The following is a 23,389-nucleotide window of genomic DNA, read 5'->3' on the forward strand; positions in this document are numbered from 1 at the left end:
GGAAAGGAAGTAACACTATAACTAATGACTCTTGAAACAACAAGATCATTAAACTCTACTAACAATGATCTATTCAGTTCAAGTAAGTATTCCAGAAGGTGGCACAAAATAGTTACCATTTAGAGGCTTTGTCTACTTTGCTGTTTTCTGCTGAGTTTTTAACACTTTAGCAAGATAGTGAATTAGCAAGACAGTTAGTCTAGAGAGTCCTAGGATTTATTGGAGAATTTCCAGCTTTGATGACAAACAGGTTTCTAGGAATACCTGGAGTAGAGCAAGCATTTTGCAGCATGATCAACATATTTCTTATCAGCAATATTTCTTCTGGTTGACCTCAATAACCCTAGAACTCAACATTTTCACATCCTTAATACAGCTCCAATATTAGCTTCAGGAATATTGGACAAGTATTATCACATGTTTAAATGAAACAACAGGTTTTGTTAAAATACTTGTTTTCTCCCTCTAGGTGAGTATGACTGATTTAAACTGGTGCCAAAATCTTAATATTGTTTTTAAAAGAGTTTTAATAGTAAATAGAGTAATACTGTGAATTCTATCCATTGGTATCTCTCTCTGATTAAAAAATTAGTGGGTTAAGTTTATGTTGATTCCCCTGTGACCCCCCTCACCCCAAACCCTGCTCATGTATTTAAATAAAGAGTTTTCTTGTATCAGGAGATATTAGGAAATGTTACAGTCATCCTTCCATATCCGCAGGCTCTGCATCTATGGTTTCAACCAATCAGGGATCAAAAATACTAAAAAAAAAAAATTCCAGAAGGTTCCCCAAAGTAGCACTTGAATTCACCATACCTCAACAAATTTGTGCATAACTTTTACATTATATTCTGTATTATTAATAATCTAGAGATGATTTAATGTATAAAGGAGGATGTGTATGCTATATGCAAATACTGTGCTATTTTATGCAAGGGACTCAAGCATCCTTGAATTTTGGTGTTGGGGGAGGGTCTTGGACCAGTCCCCTGCGGATACTGAGGAATGACTATTAATGTTTGTATTGTCCCTAAAAAGGCTCAGATTGTGTATGTGTTTGTTTAATAGGATTCTTTACCAGCTGAGCCACCGTACCTCTTTTTTTCACTTTTTATGAAAGGAACTGACCAGGGACAGATTGAAGTGCTCTGAAGCCTGGGGCACCTTGTTTCTAAAAAAAGTTTAAGGGAACATGTTTGGACCCCATATAATGAAATGAAAGTCGTTTGAAGCACTAAGAATCCCTGAGGATAGTGGCTCTGGGAGAACTGAGTATGTCATTATGCTAAGAATTTAATGGTTTAAATTAAAATTTAAAAGTAGCACAATCTGCTACTTTTTAAAAAGTTCTGTTTTCTATTGGAGTATAATTGGTTAACGATGTTGTACTGGTTTGATGTCTACAGCAAAGTAGATACAGATTCAGTCATATACGTGCATCTGTTCTTTTTAAAGTTATTTTCTCATTTAGGTTGTTAGAGAATATTAAGCAGAGTTCCCTGTGCTATAGAGTAGGTCCTTGTTGGTTATCTATTTTGAATACAGAGCAAGTTTCCTTTATACATTAGGAGACTCTTGCTTTTCTCATACATACTGTCCTAAAACTACAGAATCTTTCAGTCACATTAAGACCTTAAGGATCCTCTTGATGAAGAATGGTGGTTTAGTCACTAAGAGGGTAAATATCAGACTCAGACATTTCAATGAACATAATATCAGAAGATAGATAGATACTTCTTTCATTTCAAAATGCCACTCTGAGAGGATTTCCTGACTTTGAGCAAAAGAATAGCATGCATAATATGTGTTCTCAGTTGAACTGAAACTTTTCACCAAGTTAGAGACTCAGTAATTTTAATCTTTTCAATATCACAGACTTCAGAAGTAATGGAATCTTCAGCATGCTTCAGTTTCTACCTACTCATAATTTGGAGAGAAATTTTTACCTTTTAGCATAATTTTATATCATCTTATTAATTAAGATTTTTCTAAGGTTAATCATCTCTTCAGAGAAGATAGTATAATGAGATATTGTATCAGGAGCCATGTTAGGAAAGTAAAGAAGAATAAAAATTAGAATTAACTGTTGACTGTTTTCCTAAGAGAAAGTCGACATTCTGAGAATTCTCAGTATATCAATTTATAAAACAGCAGCAGTTACATGTATCAAATTTTGGATACCATTGAAAATTCCTGAACTATAGAAACTTTATATTTAAAACCACAAAACAGTTTGAGATTAAAATGCAAAAATGATATTTTGACTCTAACAGCTTTAGCTTTGTTATTATTATTATTTAGGGAGTTGTTTTATTTTATGAGCTGCTAACAATGTTTTCAAAAACCCTATGCTTGCTGTATGTTGTCATTAGATTCTATGAGCTGTAATTTTAATTTTGTACCTTTGTATCTTTGATGTTAACACACACACACATGCAAACACACGATCTTAAAGATAATAGGTAATCCGTAAGTATTGTCCTAAGTGTTTAGAAGTATGAGAGTTATGTTTGAAGACAGAGGAAGTAGCTTGAACTTTGAAAAAACACGAGTTCAAAGTATCAAACTTTTGGTTTTTATACTACTTAGAGCAGTTAAGAAATTGCATACAGTTAAGTACATGAAAATACAGCCATCACCCTAAAATTTTAACATCTCACTATGTTCTGAACTAGCCCTTCTGGTTCTTACTAATAGTGTAATTGACATTCCTGATGATGGTGATCTAGATCCCTTTCAGAAGGACAATATCCAGGTTGCTATTTTATTTAAAAGTCTTACTACATACTTTATCTCTTCACAATTAACCATTAGTTTAGGCATCTATACATGCCAGTGAAATTGATTCTTTTGGTTGGTCCATAACACTAAAGTTCAGTTAGTACTTTCTTTCATTCCTTAGGATCTTTTCCCCACCATTTTTTACAGAGGGCTGTTTCCATTTAAAGTTGTACTCTCTCTGATCTGGAGTGTGCGAAAATGTGTATTCTGCCTGAGCTTATAGTTTTGTGACTTTGATAATCACAGAAATCTCACATTCACCATACAAATGTTCACTTGACCCACAGAACTTGTCTAGCATCCCTTTGTCATCCCGCAGATACTAATTGAGCTCCTGCTATGTGTCAGGCACTAGTCTAGGTGCTGGGCTACATCAGGGCACAAAGCAAACGAACATCACACCTCACAAGCTTATACAAATAGAAGTTTAAAATGCCCTGAGCCTCGTTTTGTAAAAAGGCATTGCCAGGCTCAGTACAAAGTACAGATACTGATCATCTGTATAAAGGGTCAGTATAACTGTGAGTTTTAGGAAGAGTTAGAGGCCAGCCTCTCTGAATTGGTGCTGACTTTGGTTGCATGAGATTCATAGGCATCGCTTTGTATCCCCTCTCCCTCCCGGGCCTTCCCTCTGTCATTTTCTGTGCTCCATCCTCCTATTGTTTTTACCTCCAAACATTAGAGGTATTGGACCTTCCTGCTTCTGTATTTATGTTCATGCTAACATTTCGTTCAGCCCCGTGATTCAAATAAATGTCAATATACTTAGGAGACCCCGAATTACAGCTCCAACTTAGATCTCATTTCTGCACTCCGGGTTTTTGTATCAGTTGCCTATTCCATATCTCAAGCTGAGACTAATAGACCCATTGCACTTCACCTGTTGAAAGCAGAATACCCAACTCCCACCCCTCCCCTCCCCTTGCATTCTCTGACCCCCACCTTGTGCTCTCTGTACATCATTGAATCCTACCACCATTCACCCAACTGCTCAGACAATTGCTCACTGAAACAGTTGCAGAGTTATCCTTGTCTCCTTTCCCTCTCACCAACATGCAACACTTAAGCAAAAACTGAACATACATTCTTGATTGCGTCACCAATAATATCCTAGGCCAAATTTGCCATCTTCAATCTACTGGTTCTAGACTACTGCAAGGGCTTCCTAACTCACTTTTACTCTTGCCCTCCCAGAATTCGGCACACTGGAATTAATCTAGTGTTCAGAATGTCTTCCTATTGCACTTAAAAAAAGTCCAAAGTGCTTGCTCTGGTTGTGATACTCTGGAACCTGGTTCCCTTGTCTCCACCATATGTTCTCCTCCTTTCTCCTGAATTTGTCCACAGCAGCCATCTTGACTTACTTGCCAGGATCACTAGGTTCATTTTCTGCCCCAGAGCCATTGCACATCTGTTTGTACCACCTGGGCTCTTCTCCCATATATATGCGTGTTTTGTCCTTTCACTTCATTTAAATCTCTGCTCAAATGCCATCTTCTTGGGGAGGACCCAATGACCATTCCCCCTGTTACTCTATCCAGTTGCTCTAATCCCCATTCCCTGCTATATATACTTTTACCTTGGCTATATATTATGTAACATATTGATTTTTTTGGCTTAATAGTTCATTATGTGTCCCCCATTAAAATGCAAGTACCATAACTCTAGCTTATTACTAGAAGTTTAAGAGTACCTGGTATTTATCGTGTATTTATTGGGTGAATGAATAACTAAATGGTCCTACTTCTAAGGTCCATAGCAGAAGCCCTAGCACTGCCCCCAGTCAATAGACAGGGGCATGACAAATTCTGCCTTTCTGCTGATTTTGTCCTCATTATTATTGGAAGTTCTGAGAGTCAAAGCATGAGATTAATAGAACATTTACTGAAAGAACTCAAGAGTCTCAGCAATGAATACCTAATTTATTTTTTCGTATTTGTGTTATAGCACTAAACTGGAATGCCCACATACTAAGGAAAGTATTAATTTCCATGTATGTTTAATTCATTCATTTTAGGGTACCTTTGTGTATAAAGAATATAGTATACTCAAATGTTTTAAAACCTCACATTCAGATAAGAGTTGGTAACCTAAGGACCAGGAAATTATTGTATATATTACATGTAGGAAAGCATGAAATGAAGAAGTGATGAGTGTCAGACTATATTGTGAGTGGCCACTGTGTTACTTTGGATTCATATTGTCTTTATTGTATCCTTGTCATAAAATAAAATATATGTATTATATGATTCATATTTCTGTACTTACTGATGTACATTCCTATCAGAGTGGCTGAGTTTCATCTGATTTTTCAAGAGGAGTTGCCCCATTTTAGATATCTCATAAGTAATGTCTAACTTCTTCGGCCTCTGATACTTTCTTACATGATGGTTTGGTACTTCTTTTCCACCAAAGACCAACTACATTCAGGCATGTTCATGCGAATGCAGTTAAATTCAGGCAAAATAACTCATCTTAATGCAGTTGAATGCAAGAAGAAAGCAGACATACTTGGGGTAATTAAAAGGGAATTAAATTTATTAGACTTTAATTCACCTCATTTCACAGAGGATATCAGCTGACTTTAAAAGTTGACATACAGTATGATTTAAAAATAATGTGAACTGGTATTGGGAGGGGGATATGTTTGAAGAATCCAGTTAAAATTCTTTGGATGGTGCAGTGCTTTGAATGCTTCTTGAGTATGTCAGCTATTTGATGAAACATGCTTTATTGCTTTTCTACTTACATTTGCATAACCACTTTTAAGCAGAAAAACTGCATGATTTTAAACTTAATTATCAAAAAGTCCCTTGAATTGAGTTATCCTGATTGAGTTGTGCCTTGACTAATGTTTTGGAACACAAGCGTTAATAGAAAGAGGAACATTGAGAATTTCTCAGAGCAGTTTATACAGCTATTTGTTTCCTCTTTAGGGAATGATGCAACATCAATTGTCAACTGTCTTCATATTTTGGGTCAGACTTTGGATGCAAGGTAAATGGATATGTTTTTTATCTCAGTCAATGAGTGTAAAAATGATATATAGGAATCTGAAGAAAAAGCTAGTGTCTTCGCTGGAATTGTAATGAAGACTTCAGGTGAAAAAGAAAATATTTTATAAATTAATCATACAAGTAAGTAAGTGTTAGTCGCTCAGTCATGCCCAGCTCTTTGTGACCCCATGGACTGCAGCCCACCAGGCTCCTCTGTCCATGAGACTTTCCAGGCAACGATACTGGAGTGGGTCGCCATTTTCTTCTCCAAAGGATCTTTCTAACCCAGAGATCGAACCCAGGTCTCCTGCACTGCAGGCAGATTCTTTACCAACTGAGCTACAAGGGAAGCCCAATAATACAAGAGCATTATATTATTTTTATATATAATCAGATATAGATTGTTATTTAAATTTCAAGTAATTTCTGTAGTGGCTAGGTATATAATTGAGAGTTGCATTGGGACTGTATCTTGTGACATAAAAATAACGAGCTACAACTCTAGACAGCTTATTAACTTCAAAGCATGGTAGTGTACTCCATTTTGTTATAATATTTAGTTTTATAGGAAACAAGAGGGTTTTATTCTCATTTTACGGTTGAGTAAAGTGAAGTTCAAAATTCCATAATAAGTGTGGAAGTAGACCAATTTCCAAGTACATACACTTTCTACCCTGCCCTAATATCACCATGACCAGAAATCCAAATACAAAACCAATTTGGTTAGCTTGATTCAGCCTTTAAGCCATTCATTTAATTCATTAATTATCCAGGATATATCTAAATAAAAGTTCCTAGAAGTCTTCCACAGACAATATTCAGTGATACCTTGAATTATTCATTTTAACGTTTAAAATTTTATTTGAGATGTTTTGTATAATAAATGAAGAAAGAAGATACAGTTATGCACCTTGATTTTCTATGTGAAATAGTGGCTTTTAGCATGTCACTTTCATACAGAGTTCAATCTTCAGAGACTTATTTATAAAAAAACTGATTTTCTACTGTTAAAAGTAAAAAAAAAAGTCTGTATCAGTTGGTAACTTGGTTTAACTGCTATTAAATGTTTCTTTCACACCCATTGCCTCACAAAACAGTCTAGTTTTGTTGGATTTGAGATGAACTAAACTGGCTCAGGACCTAAGTTTTGTTAGTCATGAAATAAGTATTCTCAAAATTTGAGACGACAGTTGAAAAGCATAAATCATTCGAACTTTGGGAGCCATTTGGGATTTCCCTAAAAGTCCAGTGGTTGACTCAGAGCTCCCAACATAGAGGGCAGGTTTGGGGTTTGATCCCCGGTTGGGGGATTAAGGTTCCTCATTTGTACGGCCACAGGGAGGGTCGGGAGAGTAGGGAGGATGTTAAAAAAAAAAAAACAACCTACATTTTGCTTCAAGATCCTAATTAAGTTGACTTTAAAGGCATTTAGGAGATGTTATGCATCTATGGAGTGATATTACTATAACTTCAAGTATATAAGAAAAAAAATTATTTGAAAGTGGATTAAAAAAATTAAGTTGACTGAATATCGTCATGAACAAATAAACATGATGTAAAAGCATCACGTGCTCCTACCACAAGGTGTAAGTTGTCCCTTCTTTCCTCCCTAGGACTGTGATGAAGACTGGCCTGGAGAGTGTTAAAAGTGCGCTCAGAGCCTTCCTGGACAATGCCGCAGAGGATCTGGAGAAGACGATGGAGAATCTTAAGCAGGGCCAGTTCACCCACACCCGAAACCAACCCAAAGGTGTTACTCAGATTATCAATTATACCACGGTGGCACTGTTGCCAATGCTGTCATCATTATTTGAGCATATTGGCCAGCATCAATTTGGAGAAGATCTAATATGTATGTAAATCTATTATAGTTTCATTATCTAAATAGTACAATCAGAAATTGTAACAGCCACATCATAGAGATTACTCAAACACTGCTTACATTAATTTTTTTTTTTTTGGCAGAACACTTTAGGTTGACATTTGAGTTACAAAACCATTATTATAGAGATAGATCGTGAATTCACAGGAGGGACCAGTAAGGTAGTGGTTATAGATAGTCACTCCCACACTGTTGACATCCAAGTTCCAAATTTTACTCTTTCTATTGTCTTTTTCCATGGAAATTTTCTAATGCAGTTTCACCATAGGAAAGCATTAAGTGTGTTCAAATTATTTCTGAGTTGATGCAAATTGTTTCTGCAAGCTCTCCTACCGAAATGTGAAGACTGCTGAGACAAAGTCTGTGTCTAAATAATTGATCTACCAGGGTGGCTCAAATGTCTTTGGTTTATAGATTTCAGTCTGTTTTCATAGGGGATTTCATCTGCTGTTTTTCTCTGGAATTCTGTAGTTATTAAAGATATCCACAGAATGCCCAAGCTTGAGTGGAAAGAGAGCCACATGACCTAAGTTCCTTCCCCTTCTGCCTATATGAACATGAAGGAAGCTAAAAGCCCGAATCTAGCAGTCAAGTGGGTCTTGCCCACTGACCCACGCACTCAGACTCTCAAATGGTGTAGGTCTCCCAGGTAAAGTTCTGTAAAAACCATTGTGGCAATCAGAGAATGACACAAAGACTAGTTTCAAAATATTGACACCACTTGAACCAGTGGGACCATTACTTCCCATCCCATATTGACATAGAAACAAGTATGGGAGAGGATAATGATTTCTCCATTCATGATATGGTGTGGCCTCCAGAAAGTGGCAACAGAGTTGGCATTAGAAATCCAAGGTTCTTATATTTCTTTGCCTGTTGAACATGTTTATTGAATCAGAGATCATCTTAGAAGTTTTATTTTCTAGCTTTAGAAACTACAAGAGTAACTTTCTTATGCTTTGAATTGCAGGTTGTTTTAGAAATAAATGATACACCCCGTTCTCCAGCATTCACATTCTTGTTCATTTGAGAGTTAAAATAAAAGATACTGTCTTTATATACCTTTGAAACCTGAGTCAAAATGGACCTGTCCTCCGAGATATTCTTGTGCTTAGTTTTATTCTTGAAGAAATCCTTATTCTTATGCCTAAAGAAAAATGATTAATTGTTCCTGATAATATTCTGTCTGTATACTCAGAGCATGAGTCTTTAGAATGCTTTTAGCTCCTTCAAGAAAAGACTTTTATTTGAGAAAAAAGTTTTAAATGTAATTTAAATATAATTTTAAAATTTTGTATTTTAAAATATAATCATGAATTTAAACATAGTTTTATATGTTCTTATATTTTGTCAAATATTAAAATATTAGTATGTCTTTGATATAGAGTTTTGTTTTTAGCCTAAACTTTCTCAGGACAGTGTATTGATAACAAATGTTTTAAATGAAATTCTCTTTTTCCTTAGTGGAAGATGTACAGGTGTCATGTTATAGAATTCTGACTAGCTTGTATGCTTTGGGAACCAGCAAGAGTATTTATGTGGAAAGGTAAGATTTTAAGAGTTTTAACATCTTACTAATAGTTTTATTAGATGTTATAATTATTCATTTCAAGGGTTTCACTTTATAACTTTTTCCTTAGTTATAAACTAAACAACCAAATTGATGTGTTGAATTCCTTGGGAGAAATTAGCCAGTCTTTAAGCTAAATGCTAAATTTGATTGATATGATATTTATTGATATAATAAATGTCAATTTATGAATGAAAAATGTAAAGCAATAATGGTAAAGACCATATTTAATATAAAGTTTAAACTTAACAGCATTAATGAATCTTTTAAAGGACTGAATATGGGTAGTTATTAAACCAGTTTAATTTTTTCTTAAGTTCTCAAGTTCAAGAGGGGAAGATTTGCAGGGTCAGAGGATGTGGACAGATCAAGTAAGATAAGGTGTCCCCTGCTGCTGCTGCTGCTAAGTCACTTCAGTCGTGTCCCCACTGAATTAAAAAAAAGGGATCACTGGTAACTTTAGTTAAAAATTTATATGGAAGAGAGAAGAAAAAGAAGACTTTTTTTTACCAGTTAAAATAAATAAAAAGATATGCTGATAAAAGACCAATAAATGAAGTAAATAAAGGTATTCTGAGAGAGGAATATTGAGTAGATGTAAATTCTCTTCAAATTATCTCAATTATAATACAATTTCAAGTAGATATTTGCTTTTTTACTGAACTTGAAAAAATAATTCAGAAGTTCATTAGGAAGAATAAATGCATGAGACTAGCACATACAATTTTGAGAGACAAAAATAAAATAATAAATTGGTATGCACCAAAATAATAATTTGGTGACCTACCAAATATTAAAACTTTTTAAAAATGGTAAAGTTGCAATTACCAATATATAGGAAAGTAGATCAATGGAGAAAAATAATTGCTTTTTTTCTAAATATTTTTGAAGTTTTATCTGCATTTTAAGTTAATCTTTTTTAACTAATTTTTTGTGGCTATAAAATATATTTTATCCTAAGGAAGTAACATAATATATTGAGATGTTCCTTCATTTTTGACATATAGCCTCTTTTCTCTTTTCACTATCATAAATAATGCTAAATCTATGTTCACAGTTTTCTGTGTGTATTTATTTTCTTTCCTTTATCAGAATTTGGAGATCTGGGTTAAAAAGTATGCATATATTAAAGGTTTATGATACACATTTTACTATCTTTATAAGAACTGATTCACTTTATACTACAAAGTTTGCAAGAGGATTCTTACTTCCTCACATGTTTCTTATTTCTGATTATTCCTTTTCACTATTTATAAATTTAATAGTTAAAATGGGATATCATTTTTATTTTCAGATATATTTCTCTGATTACTTGATATGGGCTACTTTGTTATGTTTACTTTGCCATTTTTATTTATTTGATAAATTACCTTTTCTCATTTTTTGTCCATTTTTCTATTAGTTTATTGTCTTACTCATCAGTTTACCTTTCTTTTTATTAGTAATTAACCTCTTGTCTGTTATTTCTCCTGTTTTTATGATTTTTCACATTTTTATACCTTTATAGTGCTTATATATAAGATATAACGTACAGATAGTTTTTATGTCATGAGAGTTTTGAACTTTTATATAATCAAACCTACCAATTACATCATGTGTGTCTTCCTCTTATTTTCATGATTTAAAAAAGTTTGTACTATACCTTAACAACTAGAAATTAAAATATTTGCTCTCCTAGGTTTTTCATATTTTCATTTGTCTAGATTTACTTTTTAATTCTTTTGTTCATTCAGTAAATATTTATTAAATGTCAGATTCTGGGATGCAACAGTGAACAGATAGATCCCTGCTCTCAAAGAGCTTATGTCAAGTGGAAGAAACAGAACAGAACAAGTAAGCTGGTCAATGTTATAGTGGCAAGTTATTGTGTGTGAGGAGCACACAATACAGGGAATTACATGGGGTCATCAGGAATGTATTTTTTAAAACAAGGTTCTTTGGACTCAAAACTTTCTTTACTCAATAGGAAACAAATAGAAGGTAAGTCTAGGTTTGTGTCTAATAACTTTTGTTGTCTCAGTGAAGTATGATTGGAGTCTTTAGCCAAATCATGGTGGAAAACACACGCGTGAAAAGCTTGAGGAAGGCAATGTCCGAAATCATTTGTTGTTCTTCAGTTGCTAAGTTGTGTCTCTCTGCGACCCCATGGACTGCAGCACACCAGGCTTCTCTGTCCTTCACTACCTCGCGGAGTTTGCTCAAATTCATGTCCATTGAGTTGGTGATGGTGTCTAACCATCTAATCCTCTGTTGCCCTCTTTTGAAATGAGTATCTTAGGGCTAAGAAGAGAATTTACTAGAAATGCATCTGAATTTCATGTTTCTGTTTGGCGTTTGTTATGTAGAATTTAAATTCAATTTTTAAATCATCCATCATGTCTAACATAATGATTTATTAAATGTTTCTTTGATTCACTGATTTGAAATAAACTCAGCCATACACTAAATATGATAGGTTATATTTCTAGAATGTGTTCTAGAATATATATTTCTAGAATTCTGTTCTATTATTTGATTTTTTGAATGATAAGAGCAGTACCGTTTAGCCTAAATTATCAATATTTTGTAATCTATTTTAATATCTGGTAGTCAAAATTATCTTATACCTCAGCAGTTACTGTTATTATTTTTTGCTGTTCTTGCCTGGATATTTTTCTTGATAAAATTTGGATCATTCTCTTAGAGTCTAAAAAAAAAGTATATGTGCATTTTATTCAGTTAACTTCACAATCGTAAAGTGATTCTGGGAGAATATAAAAATAAAAATTTGAAGGTGAATAAAAGGTATTTTGAAAAAATGATGGTATACTAAAAAATGTAGTTGTTTTTATACAAATCATTTAAAGAAATGTTACTATTTCCAGAAAACAATACAAATGATCAAAATTAATCTGAGAATTATTATTTGAATTGGTATTTTGAAGTGAATCATTAAATAATTCAGAGGAATTATTAATGAAATAAAAGGACTAGCTCAATATCCCAGTGGCTCAGATGGTAAAAATTCTGCCAGCAATGCGGGAGACCAGTGTTCAATCCCTGGGTTGGGAAGATCCCTGGAGAAGGGAATGGCAACCCACTCCAGTATTCTTGCCTGGAGAATCCATGGACAGAGGAGCCTGGTGGACTACAGTCCATGGATGGGATTGCAAAGAGTCAGACACAACTGAACAACTACCGGTTTCACGCTTTGAATCAGATGTCAGGAAATAGAATACCTACCTTAGGGTCATACATGAAACATTTTAGGCTATTAACTTCTTAAAGTATGTCTCATTATTTTAAAACATTTATTGAACCCATATCGTATACCAGATATTTTGCAATTCTGTCCTCGTTTTTAGGTAAGGAAAGAAAAACTTGGAAACTATAAGTAGTTTTCTTGCAGTGAGTGACACAGCATTAGGAGTAAGATCAGGTCTTGGATCTGTATGAATAAAAGCCTGTGCTCTTTGTAACTTCTTGATGTCTTATTTTTAGTAATGCAATGTTATTAAATGTTTAAACTGAAGTTTACCTTATTCAGTTTCTTTCTGTGAAGGGATATTTTCTCCTAGCAGAGTACGTATCTAGTCGTTTTAATTAAAATATTAAATAATCAAGCATTATTTATTATTTCTTAGTAAGAAATTTAAAACTACCCAAGAGAATTATGTTATCTTGTTTTAACTCAATCCATTTTATTGACTTTTAAATTAAATATATATACAAAGTCGTTTAAAGAGTTCATAATTTGCTGAACTCTCATATTATTCTATATTTAATAAACATTTAAGGTGCCAGTAAAGCCTTGGATTAACTAGAAAACTTGGGGAGAGAGAGAATTTAAATATATCAGTGGCAGGAGAATTCTTAAATTGATCACAGTTTGATTCCCAAGGCACCTCCTTCTCTTGAAAATGATAAATCAGTTTTAAGTGTTATCAGTAGTCTTTAGCATCTAGTGTATCTTACTATTTCATAACTGAGTAATAACCTGAAGTTACTTATATAACCCTGAAATTAATTATATATGGCAAATTTTCAGAAAGTTATATGTGTGTTAGTATTAGTACTTTATTTTTTTAAATTTTTTTTATCAAAAGCCATTTATTCATATGGCAAGAATTGTTCCTTAGAGCACTGTGTTAACAAAGAAAGAAAAGGAAACCAAATGAAATGTCCAAACTGGTGGAGGCATTTACAAGTGTGTTTGTTGTTGTGGCTGTTATTTTTGGCTGTATTGTTTTTAACTTCTCTGTAGCTGACAGGTAATTTAGCTTTTAAAAAAATGGTAGGGAACTTGCTATGGAAAGCATATGATATTTTACAATATAGAGGTTGGATCCGAGGGGTAGTTTTTATCAGTAGCTCTATGATTGTCCTTCTTTTAGGTTGACTTTGCCAATTTTAATATAACTTCTTCAGTTATTCACTTAGAAGACTTTATAAATGTAAAGTTTCCATTTACAGGCAACGTTCTGCATTGGGAGAATGTCTGGCTGCTTTTGCTGGTGCCTTTCCTGTAGCATTTTTGGAAACTCACCTGGACAAGCACAATATTTACTCCATCTACAATACAAAGTCTTCGAGAGAGAGAGCAGGTAGCAAAGAAGCATGTTTGGTACTTGATATTTGAAGCTAAAAATGAGTGACATTTGTAGTATTTTACAACCATGATTTTTTAATGGGCTATTTTAATTTATTACCTCCAATGCTATTTGTTCTTAAGTCTTATTTGGAAGTTTTTGGAGTGTTGTATACTATCTCCATTGTTTTTCTGAAAGAAAATTAGTTTCTTTTAAATTAATGAACCACAGACAAGTTAACCCTCTTAATAATAAGACAGAATAATCAGCAGTATGGAAAAAATAGGTCACTCTAATTCAGTTATCTCTTATAGGCAGTCAGCACATGTACAAGATTCTTATTTGTTATGATTATGGATTCATTGGAGAAGGAAATGGCAGCCCACTTCAGTATTCTTGCCTGGAGAATCCTGTGGACAGAGGAGCCTGGGGGGCTGCTGTCCATGGGGTCGTACAGCGTCAGACACGACTGAAGTGGCTTGGCACGCATGGATGCATTGGAGAAGGAAATGGCAACCCACTCCAGTGTTCTTGCCTGGAGAATCCCTGGGATGGAGGAGCCAGGTGGGCTGTCATCTATGCGGTCACACAGAGTTGGACATGACTGAGGTGACGCAGCAGCAGCAGCAGCAGCAGCAGCATGGATTCATACTTTGCTTTTTTCTCAGTTCACTTGATAGATCCATCTTATTGGGACAGTTTTATTCCGTGTGATTTTTTCTAATAGTATTGTCCTCTAAGTCTGATAAACTATATTGTATATTAGTTGTTTTCCAAAAGCCTTGCAATCAGTCACTTCAGTCATTCAGTCATGTCCGACTCGTTGCGACCCCATGGACTACAGCACGCCAGGCCTCCCTGTCCATCACCAACTTCCAGAGCTTACTCAAACTCATGTCCACAGTTGGTGATGCCATCCGACCATCTCATCCTGTGTCATCCTCTTATCTTCCCACCTTCTATCTTTCCCAGCACCAGGGTCTTTTCCAGTGAGTCAGTTCTTCACATCAGGTGGCCAAAGTATTGGAGTTTCAGCTTCAGCATCAGTCCTTCCAATGAATATTCAGGACTGATCTCCTTTAGGATGGACTGGTTGGATCTCCTTGCAGTCCAAGGGACTCTCAAGAGTCTTCTTCAATACCATGGTTCAAAAGCATCAATTCTTTGTTACTTAGCTTGCTTTATAGTCCACCTCTCACATACATACGTGACTACTGGAAAAACCATAGCTATGAGTAGACAGACCTTTGTTGGTAATGTCTCTGCTTTTTAATAATGCTGTCTAGGTTAGTCATAACTTTTCTTCCAAGGAACAAGCGTCTTTTAATTCCATGGCTGCAGTCACCATCTGTAGTGATTTTGGAGCCCCCCCAAAAATAAAGTCAGTCACTGTTTCCACTGTTTCCCCATCTATTTGCCACGAAGTGATGGGACCAGATGCCATGATCTTAGTTTTCTCAATGCTGAGTTTTAAGCCAACTTTTTCCCTCTCCTCTTTCACTTTCATGAAGAGGCTTTTTAGTTCTTCTTCACTTTCTGCCATAAGGGTAGTGTCATCTGCAGATCTGAGGTTATTGATATTTCTCCCAGCAGTCTTGATTCCAGCTTGAGCCTCGTCCAGCCCAAAGTTTCTTATGACGTACTCTGCATAGAAGTTAAATAAGCAGGGTGACAGTATACAGCCTCGACGTATTCCTTTCCCTATTTTGAACCAGTCTGTTGTTCTATGTCCAGTTCCAACTTTGCTTCCTGATCTGCATACAGATTTCTCAAGAGGCAGGTCATGTGGTCTGGTATTCCCATCTTTCAGAATTTTCCAGTTTGTTGTGATCCACACAGTCAAAGGCTTTGGCATAGTCAATTAAACAGAAGTAGATGTTGAGCTCCCCAAACTTGGACAAGAATATTTGCTGTTCACAAATGCATACATCTCTGTTAATGAGATGTATGCATTTAATTAATGAGATCATTTAGTTAATGAGATCATTTTGTGTAATTCATGTTTGTATGGGAGTTACTGGTTATACTAATTTTATAGTGAATTTTTCAAGTAAGAATGCTTTTTAAAAGTTGAATAATTATAATTTACTTTACCTAGCTTGTAATTCTAATTTCATATCACAGAGAGGAAGTGAAAGGAAAATATGTTAACTATAACTTAGCAATATTTTTCTAGATAGTTGCACAATATATTTGTAAACAGTAAAACACAGTTAAATTTGTATTATTTTCTGTGTAAGCATGTCTTGTTAAGTTGTCTTATTAAGGATTTTTGATCCTTTAATATTTTTGCAATGAATCAAGAATGAAGCACATTGCTATTTCATTACAGATAAGCAAATACATAAAGCCAATAATTTACCTGCTTATTTTTATACTACATCATTTTCATAACAAAGCAAAGAAACTGCATTTAATGATTCTCCTTCATTCACTTTTTACTCAAGCCATTCAACATATGATTGTTGGTAGGTGGAGGAGACAGAATACAAAGATGAATATGACTTGGTTCCTTTCCTCTGGGAGGTTCTAGATGCATCAAGGGAGAGAAACTGATGAATATATGTGATAGAATTCACAATAAAGAACACTGGGGGTGTGAAAAAGCAGTTTGAGCTAAGAGCACCTGGGAAGACTTAGCAAAGTTGGTACAATATGAGCCTTGAAATTAGGGACACTGCAATGGTGGTACTTAGGGGAAACTTTTTAAGTACTTTGAGGTGGCGATAGCTTTCAAGGAAGAAAGAGAAAAGATGAGGTAAGTATTGGAAAAGCAAGAAGAGGTGAGGTAGGCTTTCCAGGTCAGGTAAGGAACGGGGACTGTACCAGTGCAACAGGACCCTTTCACTGGTTTTGAAAAGCGGAGTGACATGAGTAGGTTTGTATTGTGGAAGTCCATCATGACAGAAGTAAGAGAGGTGAAGCAGTGCGTGTCACCAAATAGAAAATGACTGTGGTAATTCAGAAGAGATCTGATTGGATAAGTCCCCTTGGATGAAGTTTGCAGTGCAGAGGTTATGAGAAATCCTTGAGATAGAAGCATCTCCTATAGGAGATGAAGGAGCCTCCCAGCCTAGAATTTCTCCCAGGTTTCTAGCCTGGGTGACTCACCAGACAACGTTGTCCTCACTGAGATACTACTAGTACAGGCTGAAGAGGTAGATTGGAGAGGAAAGGTGAAGTTTAAATTTAGACCTATTTACAGTTGGCTTTTTGACACATTCCTTATGAAGCACACACTCACACAAAACTTTAGGAAACGTGGGATTTAGAGTCAATTTGCCTGAATAGAATCTCATAGGAATGGCCAGAATTGCCTAGGCAAACATACAAGCTAAGAGAAGTGAGGTCAACACAAATCTCTAAAGAAAACCCACACATAAAAGTTCAGCAAGGTGAAAAGATTTAGTAAAAAGAGACTGGCAAAATTTAGAAAAGAGTCCAGAAAGACTGAATGCATTGAAGTTAAGGAAAGGGGGATTTTAGGAAAAGGGATTTTTGGTCAGTGATGTGAAGTTTTACTTTAGATAAGGATTTAAAAAATAAAATTGTTTAGTGGTAGAAAGCAGAGCATTCACATCTGTGGCTAGGAGTGCACCTGAAGAGTGAACAGTCTGGGAGAGACCTAAACATATCTACACGCTGCTAAGGAGAAGACAGTGGAGAAGGAGCTGAAAATGCAATCCTGAGCAAGGCATCTGCTGGAGTGTAGGCTTGACATTAGGTCACAGGTGGAACAGTGAACCTCAGAACTCCTTCCTCTGAAAAGGGGAATAGAGGTGAATGTGAAACCAGATGCATAAATCCTGGCTACATGAGAGCAGGCAGTTGGAGGGAGAGACATCTGATACTCATGTTTGCTCTGAAGTACAAGGGATGGTCATTTGCTGATCTTCAGGTGGTGGAATCGGGACTTGGGGGCAAAGAAAGTTTGAAATAGCTACCATGAAAAGAGGGAGTGGGTTTGAAGCTCAGCATGAAATGGTTGCTCATGTCTGTTATTAACAGTGGCCACGTGGCTTGCAGGTCACTTCTTTGACCGAACACGTGTCATTTGTATGTTTCTCTAGCTCTTAATTTGCCTACTAATGTGGAAGATGTTTGTCCAAATATACCGTCTTTGGAGAAGCTCATGGAAGAAATTGTGGACTTGGCTGAGTCCGGTATTCGCTACACACAGATGCCGCACGTGATGGAAGTTATCCTGCCCATGCTTTGTAGCTACATGTCTCGTTGGTGGGAGCATGGACCTGAGAATAATCCGGGAAGGGCTGAGATGTGCTGTACTGCTCTGAACTCAGAGCACATGAACACACTGCTGGGCAATATCCTGAAAATCATATATAATAACTTGGGTATTGATGAGGGAGCCTGGATGAAGAGGTTAGCAGGTAAGACTGAGAAGGAATGTGCCATTTACGTTTTGTTTTCAGAAAGGTTCGAAGTGCAGAAGACTAGAATCTTCCTCTCTCAGTCTTGATTAATATTTGCTTCTGTACTCAAAAATATTCTTATTTCTTTCATGCTGTTTGCTGTTCTCAAAAAAAAAAAAAACTAGGTTTAATCAGACATTGTTTAACTTTCCATATAGTTAGTACATTTAAGTTAGTAAACATTTTCTTAATTTGACCAATCTTGTGAAGATTAATCTTGCTAAGATTAATTATAACACAGCAATCAAGATTAATGATTCTGTAGACAGAGACAAAAATTTTGAACTCACTGGATTTCGAACTCACCCACTTTTAGTAATCTATCTTTGCAGGAGTCAGGGAGGATTGCACTATTTATATTTAGTAATTGGAAGCAATCTGAGTGACCAGGAACTAGAGAATGGTTAAATAGGTTTTGTATATCCATATTCCAGAATATTATGCTTTCTTTAAATGTTAAGATTTCAATATTTCATGACTTACAGAATATTTAGAATATCATGGAGGATTAAAAGAAGAGTTTTAAAAACTTGAATTAGGAAGTATAAAGTTGTTTATTGACAGAATTCCGCCCCCCCCCAAATATACCAATGTCTTATTAATTTGGATAGGGTGATTTTGGTTCATTTTTATTTCTCTTTTATACATTCCCCCAATGCATCTATATTACACTTACAGGAAAAAAAATTCATTTTAAAAAAGGCTTAAAAAACAAACTTATGATTACCAAATGGGAAAGGTTGCTGGGGTTCGGGGCGGGGTGGGGGGGATAGGAATAAATCAGGAGTTTGGGATTAACTTGTGCATACTACTATATATAAAATAGACACTCAATAAGTACCTACTATATAGCAGAGGGAACTCTACAGTATTCTGTAATAACCTATATAGGAAAGGAGTCTGATAAAGAATGGATATATGTATATGTATAGCTGAATCACTTTGCTGTATACCTGAAACTAATACAACATTGTAAATCAACTATACTCCAATAGAAGATAAAAATTAGATTTAAAAAATGGCCTAATCAAGCTTATAACTGTTGTTAACAGCTTCAACTATTATTATATAAAAAGGCAATATTATATGTAATCTAACTCTTCCTTTGGAACAAAGATGAGGATAGTTAAAGTGTAATGGCATAGTGGTTATGTAGTAGTAGGCATGTGGTCTCATAGGATTATTCAGTATCTCTTCTTTAAAAAAAAAAAAAAAAAGAGGGGCCCAGAGGACTTTTTCCATTGGGGGACTTTTCTTCTTTGTGGGAAAGTAATTGATTTCCAAAGTGAATGAATGTCTCTTTTTAATTCTCAGTTAGCTACCAATTTCTTTTTTGAAAACAAGGAAGCACATCAAATTCAATTCAGTAATCATTTTTGAGCAGCAGCTATGTAATTAGGTTTGGGACTAGAAAAGGGGCTGAGGCATGGGCTGAATTCTGAAGGAAGCCATGTGCTGGAGGAGAGGGAGGCTTAATCATGCTACAATTAAAATGACCATCTAATCCTCATTTAATGAATGTTTATGCAGAACAGCATATTAATGTCTTTCTTCAAACAGTGTTTTCCCAGCCTATTATAAATAAAGTGAAACCTCAGCTTTTGAAAACTCATTTCTTGCCATTAATGGAGAAGCTCAAGAAAAAGGCAGCGATGGTGGTATCAGAAGAGGACCATCTGAAATCTGAGGCCAGGGGAGATATGTCTGAAGCCGAACTTCTCATCCTAGATGAGTTCACCACCCTGGCCAGAGATCTCTATGCCTTCTATCCACTCCTGATTAGATTTGTGGACTATAACAGGTAGACCAGCAGTCCCCACCTTTTTGACACCAGGGACTGGTTTCATAGGAAATAATTTTTCCATGGACCGGGTTTGGGTTGAGGGTGATGGTTTTGGGATGATTCAAGCACATTACGTTTATTGTGTACTTTATTTCTATTACTGTTGCTTTGTGATATATAATGAAATAATTATGAAACTCACCATGATGCACAATCACTGGGAGCCTTGAGTTTGTTTTTCTGCAAATAAGGGGTACTTCCCATGGTGAAGAATCTGCCTGTTAATGCAGGAGACATGGATTTGATCCACGAGTTGGGAAGATCCCCTAGAAAAGGAAATGGCGAGTCACTCTGGTATTCTTGCCTGGGAAATCCCATGGACAGAGGATCCTGGTGGGCTACAGTCCATGGGGTCGCAAAAGAGTCAGACACAACTGAGTGACTAAACAACAACAACATGAAAGGAGAACACAACACAGATCTCTCGTATGTGCAGTTTACAGTCGAGTTCTAATGCCACTCATGCTGTGACAGGAGGCAGAGCTCAGGCGATAAAGAGAGTGATGCGGAACAGCTGTAAATACAGACGAATCTTTGCTCGCTTGCCTGCAGCTCACCTCCTCCTTTGCAGCCTGGTTCCTAACAGGCCATGGACTGGTAACAGTCCATGGATTGGGGACCCCTGAGGTAGAATGTTCAAAAGTGATTTAATGTCTGTAATTCAGTCATAACTTTACTGGGTTCATATGTCCCAGTGGAATTGCTTCATTCACTACTTAGCAATGAGATTTTGCATGAGGATTACATTACCAGATATTTGTAGATAAGTGAATTTCACCAAGCGAAAATTACAGTTGGAGATTCCATTCTGGAGCAGTCCATGTCTCACACCTGAAAGCTGGCAGTTTGTCAGTTACAGTGTTTAAATTATTTTAAAGGTTACAACTGTACACTGAACAATTTATGAGCTCTGTGAGCAAGCACAATTGCCCTCAGTTTACTTGGTTTCAAACGTTGAGAGGTGATTTTTTTTTTTTTAGTTAACTTTAAGAGTAACTGAGGCACCACTTTATTATATGATCCAGGGCAAAGTGGCTGAAAGAGCCTAACCAAGAAGCAGAAGATCTTTTCCGCATGGTTGCTGAGGTGTTTATCTACTGGTCAAAATCCCATGTAAGTAGAAAAAATACTGACAATGCTTACTGTTTCATATATGTTAAGGACTTAACAAAATTTAATCAATTTTCCAATCCCCTTAGTTAATACCTATTACAGTTTCTTAAGCTTATCTCATAAGTATCATTAAACTGGTGAGGAGAGAGACAAGGTTTCCCTGGGGAGTTTGAGGCAGTATAAGCCTTCTGTTGACTTTTTTAACTTATCCTCAGTCACAGAGATTTTTTTTTTTTTGGTTCCTACTAGGGTGTGATTTTTTTTTTTTCCAAATGAATTTTATTTTATTTTTATTTTTTTTTTAAATTTTAAAATCTTTAATTCTTACATGCGTTCCCAAACATGAACCCCCTTCCCACCTCCCTCCCCATAACATCTCTCTGGGTCATCCCCATGCACCAGCCCCAAGCATGCTGTATCCTGCATCAAACATAGACTGGCGATTCAATTCTTACATGATAGTATACATGTTAGAATGCCATTCTCCCAAATCATCCCATCCTCTCCCTCTCCCTCTGAGTCCAAAAGTCCGTTATACACATCTGTCACAGAGATTTTTAATTGCCCTGAGTTATCATACTGATTTATCATAATCAGTAGGTTTTTAGATGAATGCCCAATGATACTTTGAAGAATAAGAAAAAATCTGAATATGTGCTTTTGAATTTCATGAATATATTTAAAACACGAAACTGTTCAGTTGCTCAGTCGTGTCTGACTGTGACCCCATGGACTGCAGCACACCAGGCTTCCCTGTCCATCACCAACTCCCAGAGCTTACTCAAACTCATGTCCATAGAGTCAGTGATGCCATCCAACCATGTCATCCTCTGTTGTCCCCTTCTCCTCCTGCCTTCAATCTTTCCCAGCATCAGGGTCTTTTCCAATGAGTCAGTTCTTCACATCAGTTGGCCAAAGTATTGGAGTTTCAGCTTTGGCATTAGTCCTTCCAATGAATATTCAGGACTGATTTCCTTTAGGATGGACTGGTTGGATCTCCTTGTAGTCCAAGGGACTCTCAAGAGTCTTCTCCAACACCACAGTTCAAAAGCATCAATTCTTCGGCACTCGGCTTTTTTTTATAGTCCAACTCTCACATCCATACATGACTACTGGAAAACCATAGCTTGGACTAGATGGACCTTTGTTTGCAAAGTAATATCTCTGCTTTTTAATATGCTGTCTAAATTGGTCAAAGTTTGTTGTTTTTTTTTCCCCGAGGTACAAGCATCTTTTAATTTCATGGCTGCAGTCAACCTGCAGTGATTTTGGAGCCCCCCAAAATAACGTCTCATTATTTGTTTCCCCATATATATTCTAACCCAGATTTTTAAAAGTGAAACTATATAGGTATCCATAAGATTAATAGTAAAATTAGAATATTAATATGAGCTGTATGAAAATTGAGGCTTAGTCTATTCTCTGTCCTCAATAGAAATCTTTAATTACTTATCAATTATTAATATATGTAGATGCTTACTATGAAGTTGTTTTGTTCAGGTTATGCTTCTTTAAAAAAGAAGGACATACAGTTATATTGTTAGCCTCTCTTTTAAAACTCTGTGGTTTCTGCTTTTATTCTGTATTTGCTTTAACTACTACCAGTGCTTAATCACTTCACTTTGCTAGTGTTTTTGTGTCCCTAAATTGAAATTGAATAAAATAATGTTAGGGTACATGAAAAAGCAGTTAAAATATCTGACAGAAAGTTGTGTTATAGTTGTGCATGCCCTTAGTAAATCTGTGTTTATTCCAAAAGCAGCACATATGCTTTTCATCAGGTAGTTGGAGTTCGAGTATTCATTTTATCCCCTGGTAGCTGTGTGACTTGATTACTTAAATTTCCTAAATCTTAGTTTTCCCATCTTTAAAGCATTCATATTTCTATCTTAGTTCCCAAAATTGTTGTTCGCAGCCAGGCATCCTCACTGGATATTCAACAACTATTTGTTTCCTTTCTTTATGTCTTATATATTAAATTACTACTTATCTTGGTAGAAACTTTGGGGTCCTTTGTAATCTCTAATTATTTGAACTTTTTATCTCTGTGGTTTTAATTGAAACTTCCTTTGGAACTTCTCAGAATTTCAAAAGGGAGGAACAGAACTTCGTGGTGCAGAATGAAATCAATAATATGTCTTTCCTTATTATGGACACCAAATCAAAGATGTCAAAGGTATGACTATAATCCGTTTTATGTTCT

At 35.8% G+C, this 23,389-nt stretch overlaps 1 protein-coding gene across 1 annotated transcript in view; it reads left to right on the plus strand.

Annotated features, from left to right (window-relative positions):
• Positions 1-23,389, plus strand: part of RYR2 (ryanodine receptor 2) — an 809,907-nt gene that overhangs the window by 646,364 nt on the left and 140,154 nt on the right. The window contains exons 64-71 of the mRNA XM_069571617.1: positions 5,718-5,778; positions 7,391-7,629; positions 9,124-9,205; positions 13,682-13,812; positions 17,868-18,188; positions 19,791-20,031; positions 21,099-21,186; positions 23,270-23,362. Coding sequence (XP_069427718.1) covers positions 5,718-5,778; positions 7,391-7,629; positions 9,124-9,205; positions 13,682-13,812; positions 17,868-18,188; positions 19,791-20,031; positions 21,099-21,186; positions 23,270-23,362 — 1,256 coding nt within the window. The remainder of the gene's footprint in view (positions 1-5,717; positions 5,779-7,390; positions 7,630-9,123; positions 9,206-13,681; positions 13,813-17,867; positions 18,189-19,790; positions 20,032-21,098; positions 21,187-23,269; positions 23,363-23,389) is intronic.

Source organism: Ovis canadensis, chromosome 25 (assembly GCF_042477335.2).
Source record: "Ovis canadensis isolate MfBH-ARS-UI-01 breed Bighorn chromosome 25, ARS-UI_OviCan_v2, whole genome shotgun sequence".
NCBI lineage: Eukaryota > Metazoa > Chordata > Mammalia > Artiodactyla > Bovidae > Ovis > Ovis canadensis.